Source organism: Apium graveolens, chromosome 7 (genome assembly GCF_009905375.1).
Source record: "Apium graveolens cultivar Ventura chromosome 7, ASM990537v1, whole genome shotgun sequence".
Taxonomy (NCBI): Eukaryota; Viridiplantae; Streptophyta; class Magnoliopsida; order Apiales; family Apiaceae; genus Apium; species Apium graveolens.
In genome coordinates, this window is record NC_133653.1 from 122,657,658 (window position 1) to 122,673,558 (window position 15,901).

Sequence of the window (15,901 nt, forward strand, 5' to 3'; positions counted from 1 at the left end):
ATGATGAGTCCGATCATGGGCTAATCGTTATCGTGGGGTTCTAGCGGATTTATTTATGGATTTTTTTAGTTAAATTGTTTGATGCTTTAGTATATGGTGATTGTATGATATTCTAGTATTGGTTGTGAGTATTCGTCTTATGAGCGTCGCGAATTTATAAGATAGTGTGTTAATTTTTAATGAAGCGAAAATGAATTTAAGGATTTAAAACTTTCTATGCTAGCATAGCTTCATGTATGTGTCATGCATGATTCGTAGGTAATTTTAACCATCTTACTTGCCCTATGTAATCAAGATAGATAACTTGTGCTTAAAACGTTATGTTGTCAAATTCTATAGACATATAGGGTCTCAGTATAATTGGTGCCTATTCAGCTTCTATCTCTTTTGTGGTAGAATGGTACTCATGCAACGAAAGTTGGCATTTATCAGTTTCGTGTTATCTGATTAGTGTCATCACCATTGCATGTTAAGGTTAAGAATAATAAGGCTATTGAATGAAGTATTTAATGAAGTTAGAATCCCATGTTAGTCATATATATTAATTCAGTCAATCTTATTCTCGTAGTTATAATTATTAGTTAATTCTTAGTTATAAATAATCTCAATTTGTTATCGTCCTAGCATTGGATTATAACCATACATTGTTGCTTAGGTGCATAAATTAAACAGTTAACCAATACAGTCTTTGTGGGAACGAACTAGAAAAGATTCTATATTACTTGCGAACTCGTATACTTGCGTGTATTATTAGCGCGTATTTAGCGACTAACAATGGAAAACCTTTTCTAAGATCACACAAGGTCGGTATGACATCTGACTGCAGCTTATCCAATTTTGACACGTCTACTACTTTGTTGCACAAAGCATTAAAAAAGAAACACAATCTAATAATTGTGACCCTAACATGCTTCGGAAGAACGGAGCGAATTGCAACCGGGAGTAATAATTGGAGAAGGATGTGGCAATCATGTGAATTCAGCCCGTACATATTCAAGACCTAAATTGGACAAGTTTTTTTGCTTCATATGCATTACTAGGTAACACATTATCTTTGGAAAGTAGAGACCCAACAGAAGAGAGGAGGTCAGTGAAGGCGCTATCAGTAATACCAAACCTCGATTTCCAGTTATGCAACTTCAACATCGACTCTAATTTAGTGCAGTCACTACCCTCATATAGAGGTTGCTTAGCATCGGTTACGAACCTCCTAAACTGATACGAATCATTATCATATTGACCCGAGTTATATGCCGCTTCATAAACATCAACAATTTCCGAAGCAGCGACATGCTCCTGATCTTGCTTTGACGCTTCATCATAAGCTTGCTCAGGAGCTGGGTCTGAAGCTTGCTCTTGAGCTGGACAACTAGCACTCGAAGATTTAGGACCCGTAGAAGTAGTCTCCCCGTGCCAGACCCAATAGACATAACCTAGACAAAAGCCATTGTCATATATATGGCCCCTAATTGTATTTACAGGTTTTTTTTAAAATTGGCGTATCGTCCGTATGGGCAAGGAATTTTGTTAAGATCTTCACAATTTTCTTCGATATATATCAAGAAGTTTTTCACCCCCATTTCAAATGCTAAAGAATCCCTATCTTGCAAAATCCATGTCTTATCCATCAAATTTGTTTGTATGACCAGAATTTCCCTGCCTGACAACCACTATAAACATTAAACATCCAACACGTACCTAACTTATTTATAATTATAATTATTGAATAAAAGGTATATCAAATTTGTGTTGATTACCATTGGGATTAATTATACACTTAGAAATGTAATAAATACCTTGATATCCTAATAATTTATAATACTAATTTATTACTCTAAGATCCTACGCATATACCCAATTACAAAACTAGACTAAATTTTATAAACACAAACACAAGCTACTTTAAAATTAAACCAAGATATTCAAACCGAGATTTCACATACACAAACAATGTGAACAGCTATCACCAAACAAATACCAAACAAAATGAGATATATATATATATATATACATTAATGTAAACACAAACAAGCAATATGTTTCTCTTATTTGTCACCAAACCTCCAAAAAACAAAACATAAAACACCCAAAAAACTCACCAAACCCCAAAAATAAAACATAAAACCCCAAAAAAACAAGCATAACGTTTCTTATATACATGCACAAAAGAAAAAATATAAAAAGGAGAATATACCTCCAGAAAAGCTCCAAACTCCAAATATCTGTGAACCTCCAGATGCTCCAAAATCTCAAAGTTCCAAAACTCCTTTCAAGCTCTAAAACTTCTACTTAAGTATATATTACTAGTTCAAAACTCAATTTGAAGCTCCAAAGCTTGGATTTGAATTGGGGCTTAAATTAGAATTTATGCGAAAGGAGAGAAAGATGTGAGAGAGATTTTTAAAGTACGAAAGAAAGAGGGAAGAGATGAGTGATGAAAGAGAGTTGAGAGGTGAGAGAGACGTGAAAGAGACGGTGAGAGAAATGAGGGTGGTGGGAGAAAAATAGGGGAAATAGGTGAGAGATATTTTGGAAAAGGGGGAATAAGAAAAGGGGAAATAATTTGTTAAAATTAAGGGGGGGAGGTGTACAGAAACCGGGGGGAAAAGATAAGTCATTTTTTATTTTTTTAAAAGTGCGATAGATAACGGTTAACAAAATCAGTCGATGTCAAATTTCAAAACATATATTTGGCTTTTTTTTTTATTTTTGAACATAGACAACGACTAATATAGGAAACCGATATCAGCATTCTATTCAACATCGTTTATTTATAAATCAATGTTAAACAGACTTTTAACATCAGCTGCATTATAAGCCGATATCTAAATACCAATATCGTATTTAGTAGAAACTTCTACTATTTGTAGTAGTAATAAATACAAATTTGACATAATTTCACATCAAAATTTTCATTTGAAAAATGGGATTAAAGTATTTAACTTCTTATCACTTACTTTCTTCATTTTAAAAAAATATCAGTATAAGGCCAATTTCTTTTCTTTGTTTTTTTAATAAAAAGGAGTGTCCTTTGAGTGCAAATCTAATTTATTACAGCTAGTTTTTATTAGAATTTTTGTTTGTTTTTTTTTGAATTTGGTGATCCAATTGAAGGAAGTGTAGATAAATCTGAAATCATATACAAAGGACATAAATAAATACTCTGAGGCCACATTAATTTTGGAAAGCTTTTCTGGGCGTCTCAGAAAAGAATGGGGTAATGGAAAACCAACAGCGACGTAATTACGCATCAGACTCACCGTCGACCATCCGTAAACCCTAATTTCTGTCTCTAATATTATATTATATTATCTGTCGTTTTCATTCTTCACAATCCCTAGTTTTCTGTACATTCATCTCAATTATTTATCCACCTTTTTTTTCCGTAGGTTTAATTTACATCTAATTGCGGATCGTTTTTGTTAGCAATGTATATTATTCTGATTATGTCCTCCTTTTTTTATGTGTAGATTTGGAGTATGATTTACATAATTCATTCATTGATCTACCTGAATTTTGAGAAGATTGTTTGATTTGGTCGGGTATTGTATCATTTTTCGTATCCTCATGGACTCTTTGATCGAGCTCTGTGACTTGATTTCTCAGAATCCTGTCAAATTTTCCGATAAACTTTCTTGGATTTGTGGCCGATGTCCTACTTTTGATGGTCAATTGCTTAAGGTTACACGCTCTCAGCTCAATGCTGTGCTTGCCGTTGCTGTGTTCCTTTCAAAATGTCCTAATTACCAAGAGTCTCGTCCCAAACTTCTTGTTATTGAGTTTATTAAGTCAATTCCATTGTCGTTTAATTCCTCATTTTGGCCACAATCGTATAATGTTGCGGCGGTTACTTCCTTTTACAGTGATTTTTTGAGTTACGTGTGTAAAGCAACTGATGCATCTTCTGAATTAAGCAGTGAGGTTGCGGGATTAATAGGAGATATTTTGGTCTTGGTATATAGAAAAAAAGATGGAGATATAGGGATTATTAAAGCTTTCTTGAATGCTTTGTCTAAAAACTTCCCTCCTGTTCTTCCTTCTGATGCTGATAAGTTAGTTAGAATTCTGATTAATTCTTATGATACCACTTTCTCGAGTTCTCCAGTAGATTTCCCTGATGGTTCTCCCTCTCAGAGCTCACCGCCTAGTTCCTCTTCTAGTGGTACGACTTCGGGGATAGTAGATGATGCTACGTCCAAGGGCTCAGGGGTTAATGGCAGCAACTATGCGTGGAAGAGTACTGTTGATATGCTGGGTACTGCTGTTGGGGCCAATGAGGGAGGACAAGCCTCGTCCCAAAAATTGATTGCCTCTTTCGAGAAGGAGTCTGTGGATAACCTTGAGAAACAAGAAACGGCCTTTAAACTAATTGGGCACATATTGAATAAATCCCAAATTGATCAAAAGCTTTTGGAACAAGTGAGGAATATTGCAAGGGAGCAAATTCAGTCAATGCTGGCTTTTTTAAAAGTAAAAATATCTTTCTCTGTTATTGTTTTCCTTTCAAATTCGAGTATCTTGTCACTAGAATTGTTGTTGAAAGGAAAAATCTAACATCTATTGTTCATATACTCGTGCAGATACAGAAGTTTGATTGGTCAGAGCCAAAGTCTTCGTTGAAAGTTAGAATCAATACAAAACTTTCAGTTTACCAAGCGGCAGCTACGTTACAAATTAAGAGTCTCATATCTATTGATTCTGATGGAAAGTCATCAAAGAGATTATTACATGGAACTCTTGCACTGTTGATAGAAGCTGCTGAAGCATGTTTATTCTCTGTTTGGCGAAAGCTAAGAGTCTGTGAAGAGCTCTTTAGCTCATTGCTTGCTGGGATCTCCCAGATTGCTGTTACCCGTGGAGGTCAGCTGCTGCGTGTACTTCTCATTCGTTTCAAACCTCTTGTTCTTACTATATGTGCTCAGGTAAAGCACTTGATTGAGTCTAGGTTATCAGTTATCTTCTGTAGTCAGCTTATATATGTGATGGCCTCTGTTCTTTGTGCATTATGCTCAAGCAGGCGCAGACTGACACTTGGGGCAGCAATCGAGGAGTCATGTATGAGAGTGTCTTGAAGACAAGTTGTGAGATAATTGAATTTGGATGGAGCAAGGACAGGTCACCAATTGACACATTTATTATGGGATTGGCAACAAGCATTCGTGAACGGAACGATTATGAGGAAGAGGTTTGTTGTGCGCTGTTGCTTCTCAAGACTAACTCTTGTACTAGTTTATTGGTCAGAAAACACAGAAAACTACACAAAAAAGCACATTTTATCCTATACGTTGGCAGTTATACACGTTTTTTAGATGGTAAACACTTGTTTATGATCAAAACTATCTGAATGATATTTTGACCTTTTTGATCCCTTGAAATCAAGTTTATTGACTTCTCTGTTTTCCAGACAATATTTACACCAGGATTTTCTTACTTGGGTAGGTCTTCCATCATTAATAATGAAGACAATAAATAAAAGCAAAGATTCAGTACCGACCTTGGAGATTGATTCTGCAAAACAATCTCCATCCCAAGTAGATCACAGTCTACATACATGTATAATCGATCGTAGAACTGTAAACTAAACATGTAGCATAGCGGTAAATAAATCCTAATTAACAAAGGCCCGAAGTTTTTTACTTCTATGTTTAACTTGTGTTCCCCATCTCTTTAGATTGCAATTCCTTGAGTTTGTACCGAGTTCTGGATATGTTGTCTTGCAGTTTATTGCTATATTGCATACGCAATGCTCAATTTAATACTAGTCTGTCAGCAAATACTTGATATCACTTTTCTTCCTCTTAATTTCCTGGAACATATGAATAGTCTGCGAGTTGCCTCTATGGCTGAAGCTTTAAGTGTGAACACGTCTCTCGAGGAAAGTTTTCAATCTTTGTCTTCACAGATTTACTGCAGATGAGACCAATAATCTGTTTTAGAAAAATTATTAACCATAGCAAGTACCTTACTCGAATAAATTCTAATTAACAAAGGCCCGAAATTTTTTACTTCTATGTTTAACTTGTGTTCCCCATCTCTTTAGATTGCCATTCCTTGAGTTTGTACTGAGTTCTGGATATGTTGTCTTGCAGTTTATTGCTATATTGCATACACAATGCTCAATTTAATACTAGTCTGTCAGCAAGTACTTGATATCACTTTTCTTCCTCTTAATTTCCTGGAACATATGAATAGTCTGCGAGTTGCCTCTATGGCTGAAGCTTTAAGTGTGAACACATCTCTCGAGGAAAGCTTTAAATCTTTGTCTTCACAGATTTACTGCAGATGAGACCAATAATCTATTTTAGAAAAATAAATAACCATAGCAAGTACCTTACCAGTGTATACATGCAAACGTGCTTTTATAAACAATTCTGAATTAAAGGAGTAGATTGCTGTTAAATTACCTGTTCCATGTTATTATTGTAACCACTGTTGTTAGTTGCGCTGAGGTGCTAGCCTTGTGCCTTGTTTTTCCCAAGGCACAATGGCTTACGAGGCGCCGTCTCACCCAATGAGCTGCGAGGCGCAAGACGCGCCTCAGTTTAATTTGTCATTTGTATGTGTGTACTTGTCAGTATGTCTACAACTTATGTGTCTCACTTCGATTGAGGTGGGTGCCTGCACTTAGGCTTTAGGAGGGTCTTGCGCCTGGGTGCATCTATCACCTTTTATTAAACTGATTGTAGCACATTGTGAAACCATCAATGTATCTTACTAAGACCCACGCTGATTTAAATCTAAAGTGAACTCGACCTATGTTTCCCCAATGTACGGTCTCTTGCATACCCTGATGTAGCTTACGGTTCTTGAAGACATTTCAGGAACTCTTTGGACAGTCTTAGAACTAGAGAAAGTTTAAGTAATTGTATTCTGTAGATTCCAACTTCTTCTAACATGTAATGAGTGATCAAAATATCAGCCAAAGTGCAAGGTAACAGAATGTTCCATCCCTTGGATGGACTTAGTGGACAACATGTGTATATTTGTCTTAAATATATTTAGATTCAGGCATCGAAGGAACTACTTGTTGTAACTAAATCAGACATCTTCATTCTTCACCAAAATACGGATAAATTAAGCGTCTAATATCAATAATATTCATCTGACACTTATTTTGTATTACAGTATTGTTGCCTTTATGTGTTTATTTTGCTTCATAAATGGAGAAAGGCAGCAAAAAGATTTTACAATTAAATTTAAGTTGAGATATTATTATGTGCTTCTTTCAGGCTGGTAGAGATAGACATGCCGTTCCCACAGTGAAGCTAAATATCATACGCTTGCTAGCTGATTTGACTGTTTGTGTAAACAAACCCGAAGTCATAGACACTATGTTGCCTTTGTTCATAGAAAGTTTGGAGGAGGGTGATGCTTCAACACCTGGCTTATTACGTCTCCGAGTATGAATCTTCATATTTAAAGCAATTATTATAAATTTATATTATATTCACATTTCCATACTCGAACATTGTACCTGACTCTGAACTATAATTGATCTTTTGACACTTTGTTGCAAAATATTTTCCCTATAAGTTCTCATTTGTCTAATATGTAACTTTTTACAGAACGCTGCTCTTTTCGATATCGTGCATTTTTCTCAACTTCTCTATGTTGACTGACTGCAGCTTCTTGATGCTGTTTCTCGCATGGCGAGTTTAGGTTTTGAAAAGTCCTATCGTGAAGCTGTTGTTCTGCTTACACGAAGTTATTTAGGCAAGCTCTCGAGTATCGGATCTGCTGAAAGTAAAACCATGGTGGCAGAAGCCACTACAGAACGAGTTGAGGTATGTGTACTAAGTATTTACATAATGTGGTTGTACACACTATTAGAGCTTAAGATTTTGAGTTTGATAATTAAGAAATGAACCATATGATACCATTCCCGCCTCTCGATATTTAGGAGTTGAGGTCAGGTCTCCATATATCATAATTACCACAGACCCTGATAAACACCTATATTAACCTTTGCTATCAATTAAGTTTTAGAGGTAGACAACTATTTAGGTCATCTTTATAAATTATTTTGACCACATGCGAGGAGTGTCGGGCATATGTTAACTACTTCACTTTTTATATGGTTTTATATGCAAATTTATATTATAAAATTGTTATCACACAGATGCTTACTTGTTCATTTACACTCTAGACTCTTCCCAGAGGATTTCTCACGATTGCTGGTGGTCTCACCAATACAAAATTGAGGTTGGACTACCGGAACCGTTTGTTATCTTTGTGCTCGGATGTAGGTTTGGCTGCCGAGTCCAAAAGTGGAAGGTAAAAGTCTGCTCCCAGATATTGAAACACACACACACACACACAAACACAAATATACATATAAAGGTCCAGTGAAATGAGAACTCTGAGAACTACTTAAGTTCACATAACCGAGGTTCAACGTTTCTGTGTATAAAACCTGCTAGTTTCATTTCAATTGCAATGGTCCATTGGGGGTTATTATTCCAGAATGTGGGTATAAAAGTGTCTATTACTTGGTTAATTTGTTTTATTAGCGGTATATAACAAGACAAATATAATTAAGGCTCACCACATGTATCGTATTGAACCTTGGTTAATAGTTACATATGTGTTGAACCTTAATGGTTCTCATGCTTCCTGTTTTTTTTTGGTTTTTATTCAAAACAGACCATATATACATGTGTGTGTGTGTATCTGTGTGTGTGTTTGACTTGATGTGCCATGCTTTGAATTGAAGTTTAACAATCGACAATATTTTGTGCTTAGAAAGTGTATCTAACAAAATAATGTGAACATTTGCAGCAGCGGGGCAGATTTTCTTGGGCCATTACTTCCTTCTGTAGCTGAAATATGTTCAGACTTTGATCCTACTATGGATGTGGAGCCTTCACTTCTAAAACTATTTCGCAACTTGTGGTTTTACATTGCTCTCTTTGGACTGGCGCCTCCTATACTGACAGCAGCAGCTCCTACAAAGTATGTTTCTACTTCACTTAACAGTGCGGGAAGTGTGGGTTCTGTTGCTTTTCAGGCTGTGGCTGGACCATACATGTGGAATATGGAATGGTCTTCTGCTGTTCAACGCATATCCCAAGGAACTCCGCCACTTGTAAGTTTAATTAAGTACTGTCTTTGTTGGTCTTGAAATTAAAATGTAAATGTACTTCGTAGTGTATAACACTGGGCTCATGCATATGCAACAGATGCTGTTCTTTTTTGTTAAAAGATTGATTAGTAGGTGCTGGTAAAAACTAAAAACTATAATTTCTTTAACCATTATGCTTTCATGGAGGATGTGTTAATATAAAAATATAGTTTTTTTTAATTCATGTCAGGAAAACAACCATTTGTACCATCTTACTGGACTAAATAGGAGTAAGAGGCCTGTACTTGGTCTGTAGTACAGACTAGAGAGGAATCTGTATGTTTGATATGGTAGCATTGTTCATGTAACTGATTCGATTAGTTTTGCGGCGAAGGTTGAATCAGGTTGTGGTTAGGATTCGGATATAATAATATTTTCTGTTAACTTATAAGACAGCTGTAATCCTTAGGAACTACTAAATTTTGTCAAGCACAAATAACTGTGTAATCCAACACAATCTAATACTTTGCTTATCATAGCATTGTGGGGGATTTAATATGGGGTTTGGTCATTTCAAGAACTTTACCTTTGCTTCCCAGTGTGCTTAGGAAGGAAAGTAGATGAAACTTAAAAAAAAGGAAAGCGTGTAATGAATAATTCAATCACAATTATATCCTTCTCATATAAAGAAACAGTTATAGAAGTTCATCTAAAGAATCTAGCAAGAAGTTCTTGTTAATAAGTGGTTAATTGTTTATAGTTCAAGTATCAGTGGTGGCATAAGTGTTTAAGTATATAAAATCAGGAATGACCAATTTTTAAAAAATTCAATTATCTATGTACTAGGAACTTTTTATAAATAGTAGAACAAGTATAGTGCAAATGTAAATATTGTATGTATAGCTTACGAACTCTTAGTTAGTAGTATAACTAACCTTAACATCAATGTATAAAATGTATGAGGAAAAGCTAGAGTGAAATGAATCCTCCAATTATAAAGTGGAAAGCAAAGTCATCTGGGATTATGTATATGTTTACATGCGATAAAACTATGTGGCATAATGAATGTAAAGGCAAGTGAGAAATAGCAAGAGAACATGATGTTACTTATCAATGCGATGTATTAGTACCCCCAAGTAGAGGTGCTGATATAAGAAGACATACTTCATACATAGTATGCTGGGTGTGAGTGAGGTGGCTGGGAGTGTGCTGTATGATATGTAAAAACTTTTGGTTATTACCATATCATCTAACTCTATTGGAATTTAAGAGTCACAAATGTTATTATTTTCGTTAACATGGAAAAGAAGCCAGACAAAAGAATATGAATCAGTTGCTGCTGTTCTGCAGGTGCGAATTTTTAAAACAAATTGTGGAGGATGGAAATAAAGAAAGTAAGAAACAAAGGAGAAGTAACAATAATAATATTCACTTGACGTTGGGATGAAAAGTGTTTATTTAACAATTTTCTGTGTTTATTGTATAGACTAATTTTTAATAAATAATCAAAGCTGTAATCTGGTAACATATATCTTTTTTTTTTTGTTTTCGTGAATTTTTCTCGTAATTTTTTTTGTAGTCTCAGTTTGAACTTAGTTTAGGGAAAAATGTTCTGCTAGAAAAGAAGAGAAAAACATAGTTGACATGATAAGTGTGTGGTTTGATTCTGGTTGGAAAGTGGTCTGTGTATCTATCATGTATCCCCATCATATTTACATGATATTCATCACTTCATCTGGTATCCTATTTTATCGTATAGAACTTTGTCAGAATGCTTTTATTCATGTGATGTTTATATGTATCGTATAAGTGCAACAAGATTATGGGAGTGAAAGTGTAAGTAATATTTGGAATACAACTTGATGTCTTCCAGGTTGTCAGTTCGGTGAAATGGCTTGAAGATGAACTAGAACTAAATGCTCTTCATAACCCTCAGAGTCGTCGAGGGAGTGGCAATGATAAGGCTGCGGTAACTCAAAGAACTGCTCTTTCAGCTGCTTTAGGAGGCCGGGTAGAGGTTTCTGCTATGAGCACAATCTCAGGTCTAGCTAAGTTTTTTAAAATCTTTATGGTAAAATTGGGTGAATTGGTATGTTGTGGTTACCTAGGGTACTTAGCTACTTTTTTAAATTCAAATTCTTTTGTGCTGAAGTGTTTTAGCATAAATGTGGGATATGTATATATTGTCCTCCGTTCTTTATTTCATATTTACTCCAAAGCTGAACTAGTTTGTCTGTTGTTGAGTACAGGTGTTAAGGCAACTTATTTATTGGCTGTAGCCTTTCTGGAAATAATAAGATTTAGCAGCAATGGTGGTATCCTGAATTGTGGCCCCAGTTCGACCGCTTCAAGGAGTGCCTTCAGCTGTGTCTTTGAATACCTTAAGAGTCCGAACCTTATGCCAGCAGTCTTCCAATGTTTGAGTGCAATTGTCAACAGAGCTTTTGATACAGCTTTATCATGGCTGGTATTTATATGCTCATAATATATTCGAATTTAGCCATTTCTTTCATTTTAGCTAGTGTCTGTCTGGTTTAGCATAAAAAAAGTTACTTGCTTAAATTTACTGTTAATACTTAAAGGTAGAAGTAATATTTTATTTATAATTTATTTTTTAGTTTGGACAGTAATGTATAACTTTTAGTTATCAAAACAAAAAGATAAGAAGTACTAAAAGTTGCATGTGAAGATTTTTTTTGAGTTTTATCAAGTCCAACTGGTAACTTATATATTGGAACCCTCTCCTAAGTATTACTTATATTTCTGTTTTTATGGCATAACTTTGAAGTGCTTTTTTGACAAATAGACTAATTATGTGATTAGGACTCACAAGTTTGTTTGAAAGTCTTATGAAACTAAAACAAACAGGGCCTTAATCTTCATTCTAATTTCGTAAACAGCATTGATCCATTGAAATTTTTTCCCTTTTCTTGCATGGAATTTTATTTTCAGATTGAAAAATATTGTTATTTGCGTACAAATTAACAATACTGATAAATTCTTCAGTCATTTTATCATACAATGTTTTATCCATATTTAAGATAAAAAAATGGGCATGTCAGTAATATTGGTAAAATGAATGTGTTTCTATCTGTTACGTCTGTATGTATGCCGATGAACGTATAATTTTTTGATGCCGGTCAATATGTCATACATAGTTTTTGATTATGGTGTGTATAGGAAGATCGGGTATCAGAAACGGGAAATGTGGCGGAGCTTCGAGAGTCTGTTCTTTGTGTGCATGCCTGCTTTCTTATAAAAAGTATGTCTCAAAGGGAAGAGCATATCCGAGATTCTTCTGTCAGTTTGTTAAATCAAATTAGAGAGAAGTTTCCACAGGTATGTACATCGTTTATCATATTGTCCATGTTAAATGTAAGTGTCTCTTTGTTTCTTATTTATTTACTTTTTCCATTCATGTTTGACTAAAAAACTTCTCCTTGTATATTGTGCAGATATTATGGAATTCTTCTTGTCTAGATCTCCTCCTATTATCAGTGCATAATGACCCGCCTTCGGCTCTTGTCAATGATCCTGCTTATGTGGCTACTGTACGCTCTTTATACCAGAAGATTGTTAGGGAGTGGATCATTGTTTCACTATCTTATGCTCCATGCACAAGCCAGGGTCTTCTTCAGGTTTTTGTCTCTGCTACATGGGTCTCATCATTCTGAGGCCTTACGCTTGTTTTCTTTCTGTGTTTGTTATTTGTCTGTAAAATTTTGCAATGAAACTGACCTTGTTTGACACGAGCAATGCTGCATTCGTATTTATCTTTATAGTTCTAATTATCACTTTGTTGGTTGTTTTTGTTCAAAAACTGCAGCCTGATGTTTTGCTGTTTTTTTTCAATAAAGACTCTTTTCGGTACATCACATTCTCTTCCAAAAAATAGAAAGTATCTTCTTGAATAAACAGTTCTGATTGTACCCTTGAACTCATTTCTTCAACCTCTTCTGCGTTTTTTTTTGCTTTTTTCTATGAGTATATACAATATTTTATGTTCTTACTCGCAGGAAAATCTTTGTAAAGCAAATACATGGCAAAGAGCTCAGCCTACTACAGATGTAGTTTCTCTTCTTTCTGAAATAAGAATCGGTACCGGTAAAACTGATATTTGGTCTGGGACCAGAACTGCAAATATACCTGCAGTTATGGCTGCTGCTGCTGCTGCATCCGGAGCCAATTTTAAACTGACGGAAGCTTTTAATTTGGAAGTCCTTGGCACTGGTGTAGTCAGTGCGACAGGGAAGTGTAATTATGCAGGAGAAATTGCTGGCATGAGAAGATTATATGAGAACATGGAGAGTGTTAATGGACAGGATTCAGAATCTTCTATAAGCTCTGGCATCAGTTCCAGTGGTCCAAGGATTACACCTGGAGCATATTCTGAACAAACGCAACCCAGAAAGGATTCGTTTGATGAATTACTGCTTACCAGGTTCGTTCGTCTCCTGCAGAAAATTGTTTACACAGCTGAAAAAGGTGGAGAAGTTGACAAGTCATCATTTCGCGAGACTTGTTCCCAGGCGACTGCATTGCTTCTTTCAAATCTGGTAAAAATTGTCAAACTCTTCCTTTTAGTAACTAAACCCACACATGTCAATTGATATAATAAAAGGAGTGGAATGTATGTGCAGGCTTCAGATTCCAAATCTAAAGTCGAGAGTTTCTCTCAACTCCTACGTCTTCTTTGCTGGTGTCCAGCTTATATTTCCACGCCCGATGCAATGGAAACTGGTGTATTTATCTGGACATGGTTAGTGTCTGCTGCTCCTCAATTGGGCTCTCTGGTGCTTGCCGAGCTAGTTGATGCGTGGTTGTGGACAATCGATACCAAGCGAGGTATTTTTGCATCAGAAGTGAGGTACTTTGGACCTACTGCCAAATTAAGGCCTCACCTGACACCCGGGGAACCAGAAATGCAGCCTGAGAAGAATCCTATTGATCAGATAATTGCTCACAGGCTTTGGCTTGGTTTTCTGATAGATCGTTTTGAGGTGAGGAAGTTTCTATTGCTTGTTTGAATCATTATTAGATGTTCTCCCACTGTTTATGTGATGAATATTGTAGTTGATATTGCTAATTTATATAGTATGTTGGCTGGTAATTCATGCATCTTGGTTGAATTGTAAATGCTCCTCTGTAAATCTTCTATGAACTAATAGATTATGCCAACATGTAGCTGTATATGAGATTCAGTGATCATCGATTTAATATATGAGAATCAGTGACCATCGATTTAATATAACTTCCTAGCATGAATCCTTAATTTATCTACTTTAGCTCTTAGAGTACAGTTCCAATTGTTCTTTTATATATTGCTTTGCAGTCAATGGTTTATACTTGTCATTGCTATCGTTTTAGTTGGAATGTAGGTTTTTATTACTACTATTATTAATTATATGGCAATTCAAATAATAATATTAGTAGTTGTTACATTCAAATACTCAATAAATGTCTGTTGGCAGTACAGAGAAGTTTATATAGGAATGTGTGGGAATGGAGGGAATTAGGAATGAACTCCCAATTTCTTGAAAGCTATGCTGATTTTGCAGGCCTGGCACATATGTCTTGTGACGTTTCGGGCCTCGCCATATTTCCGTTCTGTTCATTATCTGTCATAGTTATTTATATATTTTTTTATATATTATTTTCCTTACACATGGAAGGAACTGAGATGAAGAGGCTCAAAATGAGGAACACATTCATCTAGGAAGGCAATTTTTTTATTTTTATTTATTATGTAACGTGTTTGACCTAATCTGACATTTGTTAAACCCGTCTCTTCCCCCCACCCCTCTTCAGGTAATCCGTCATGATAGTGTTGAGCAACTGTTGCTTCTTGGTCGGATGTTACAGGGAACAACAAAGCTTCCTTGGAAATTTTCACGCCATCCAGCTGCCACCGGAACTTTTTTCACTCTAATGCTTCTCGGGCTCAAGTTTTGTGCATGCCAGTCACAGGGCCATCTTCATAAATTCAAACCGGGGCTTCAGTTGTTGGAAGATCGAATTTATAGGTATGCAGATTCAGTTTCTTATACTGTTTTGTGCATCTATGTTACTGAATCATTACTTATATAATTTCCAGCTTGATACTTGTCCACTATGTCTTCTTACTTGTTTTCTATTAAACTTAATCATACCATTATCAAGAATCCGTGACATTTGAGAAAAAGAAAATAGAGAGAATATATAGAGAATAGGAAGACTTCTGTATTCTGATGTATGGTATATTCTTGGTGTTGGCTTCTCTAAAGTAGCCTCTCCTTCTCTTAACAGGTAAAAACGCTAGCATTAGGGGTTTTTAGACTTTACGAGTGCATATCTCATATAATTACACTACTGTCCTGCATGTTTTAAGAATATATAAATATATAAATTTCTGTAAATGAATCTAGATTCCTGTCCCAATATTTTCTATTCCTAGAATTTTTTTTTTCTTTTTTACACACAAGACGCACAAGTTTACTTTAATAAGGATATTATACCCTTGTATTTAGGCAACAGTTTGTATTATTATTTGTAAGCACCGTGCTATTTGAATTTTATGTAGAATACATGATCTCAAGTTTTCTTAGTAAAGCTATCTGCTGCCCTTGTAACTGACATCTTGTGTAGAAACTAATAGTATGTGGTTGTGCAAATGACAGAACATCCTTAGGATGGTTCGCGCATGAGCCAGAATGGTACGACACAAGTAACACAAATTTTGCACCAAGTGAAGCCCAGTCTGTTAGTGTATTTGTTCAACATCTCTTAAATGACCGAGTAGATCCTCCTCATCTTGATGCAAAAGGAAGGGGAAATGAAAACGGGAGCTCTTTGATTGATACG

General features: G+C 35.5%; 1 protein-coding gene across 3 annotated transcripts in view; it reads left to right on the forward strand.

Annotated features, from left to right (window-relative positions):
- The first annotated feature begins 3,124 nt into the window (after positions 1 to 3,124).
- Positions 3,125 to 15,901, forward strand: part of LOC141671248 (phosphatidylinositol 4-kinase alpha 1) — a 28,218-nt gene continuing 15,441 nt past the window's right edge. Inside the window, exons 1-16 of one of the 3 annotated variants that reach the window (XM_074477415.1) lie at positions 3,125 to 3,272; positions 3,471 to 4,470; positions 4,581 to 4,922; positions 5,018 to 5,185; positions 7,230 to 7,400; positions 7,626 to 7,784; positions 8,147 to 8,274; positions 8,779 to 9,085; positions 10,935 to 11,103; positions 11,311 to 11,528; positions 12,242 to 12,400; positions 12,517 to 12,699; positions 13,078 to 13,617; positions 13,702 to 14,061; positions 14,870 to 15,084; positions 15,718 to 15,901. In XM_074477415.1, coding sequence (XP_074333516.1) covers positions 3,568 to 4,470; positions 4,581 to 4,922; positions 5,018 to 5,185; positions 7,230 to 7,400; positions 7,626 to 7,784; positions 8,147 to 8,274; positions 8,779 to 9,085; positions 10,935 to 11,103; positions 11,311 to 11,528; positions 12,242 to 12,400; positions 12,517 to 12,699; positions 13,078 to 13,617; positions 13,702 to 14,061; positions 14,870 to 15,084; positions 15,718 to 15,901 — 4,206 coding nt within the window. In that variant the 5' untranslated portion in view covers positions 3,125 to 3,272; positions 3,471 to 3,567. The remainder of the gene's footprint in view (positions 3,273 to 3,470; positions 4,471 to 4,580; positions 4,923 to 5,017; positions 5,186 to 7,229; positions 7,401 to 7,625; positions 7,785 to 8,146; positions 8,275 to 8,778; positions 9,086 to 10,934; positions 11,104 to 11,310; positions 11,529 to 12,241; positions 12,401 to 12,516; positions 12,700 to 13,077; positions 13,618 to 13,701; positions 14,062 to 14,869; positions 15,085 to 15,717) is intronic. The other 2 variants (XM_074477413.1, XM_074477414.1) reach the window with 2 other exon arrangements.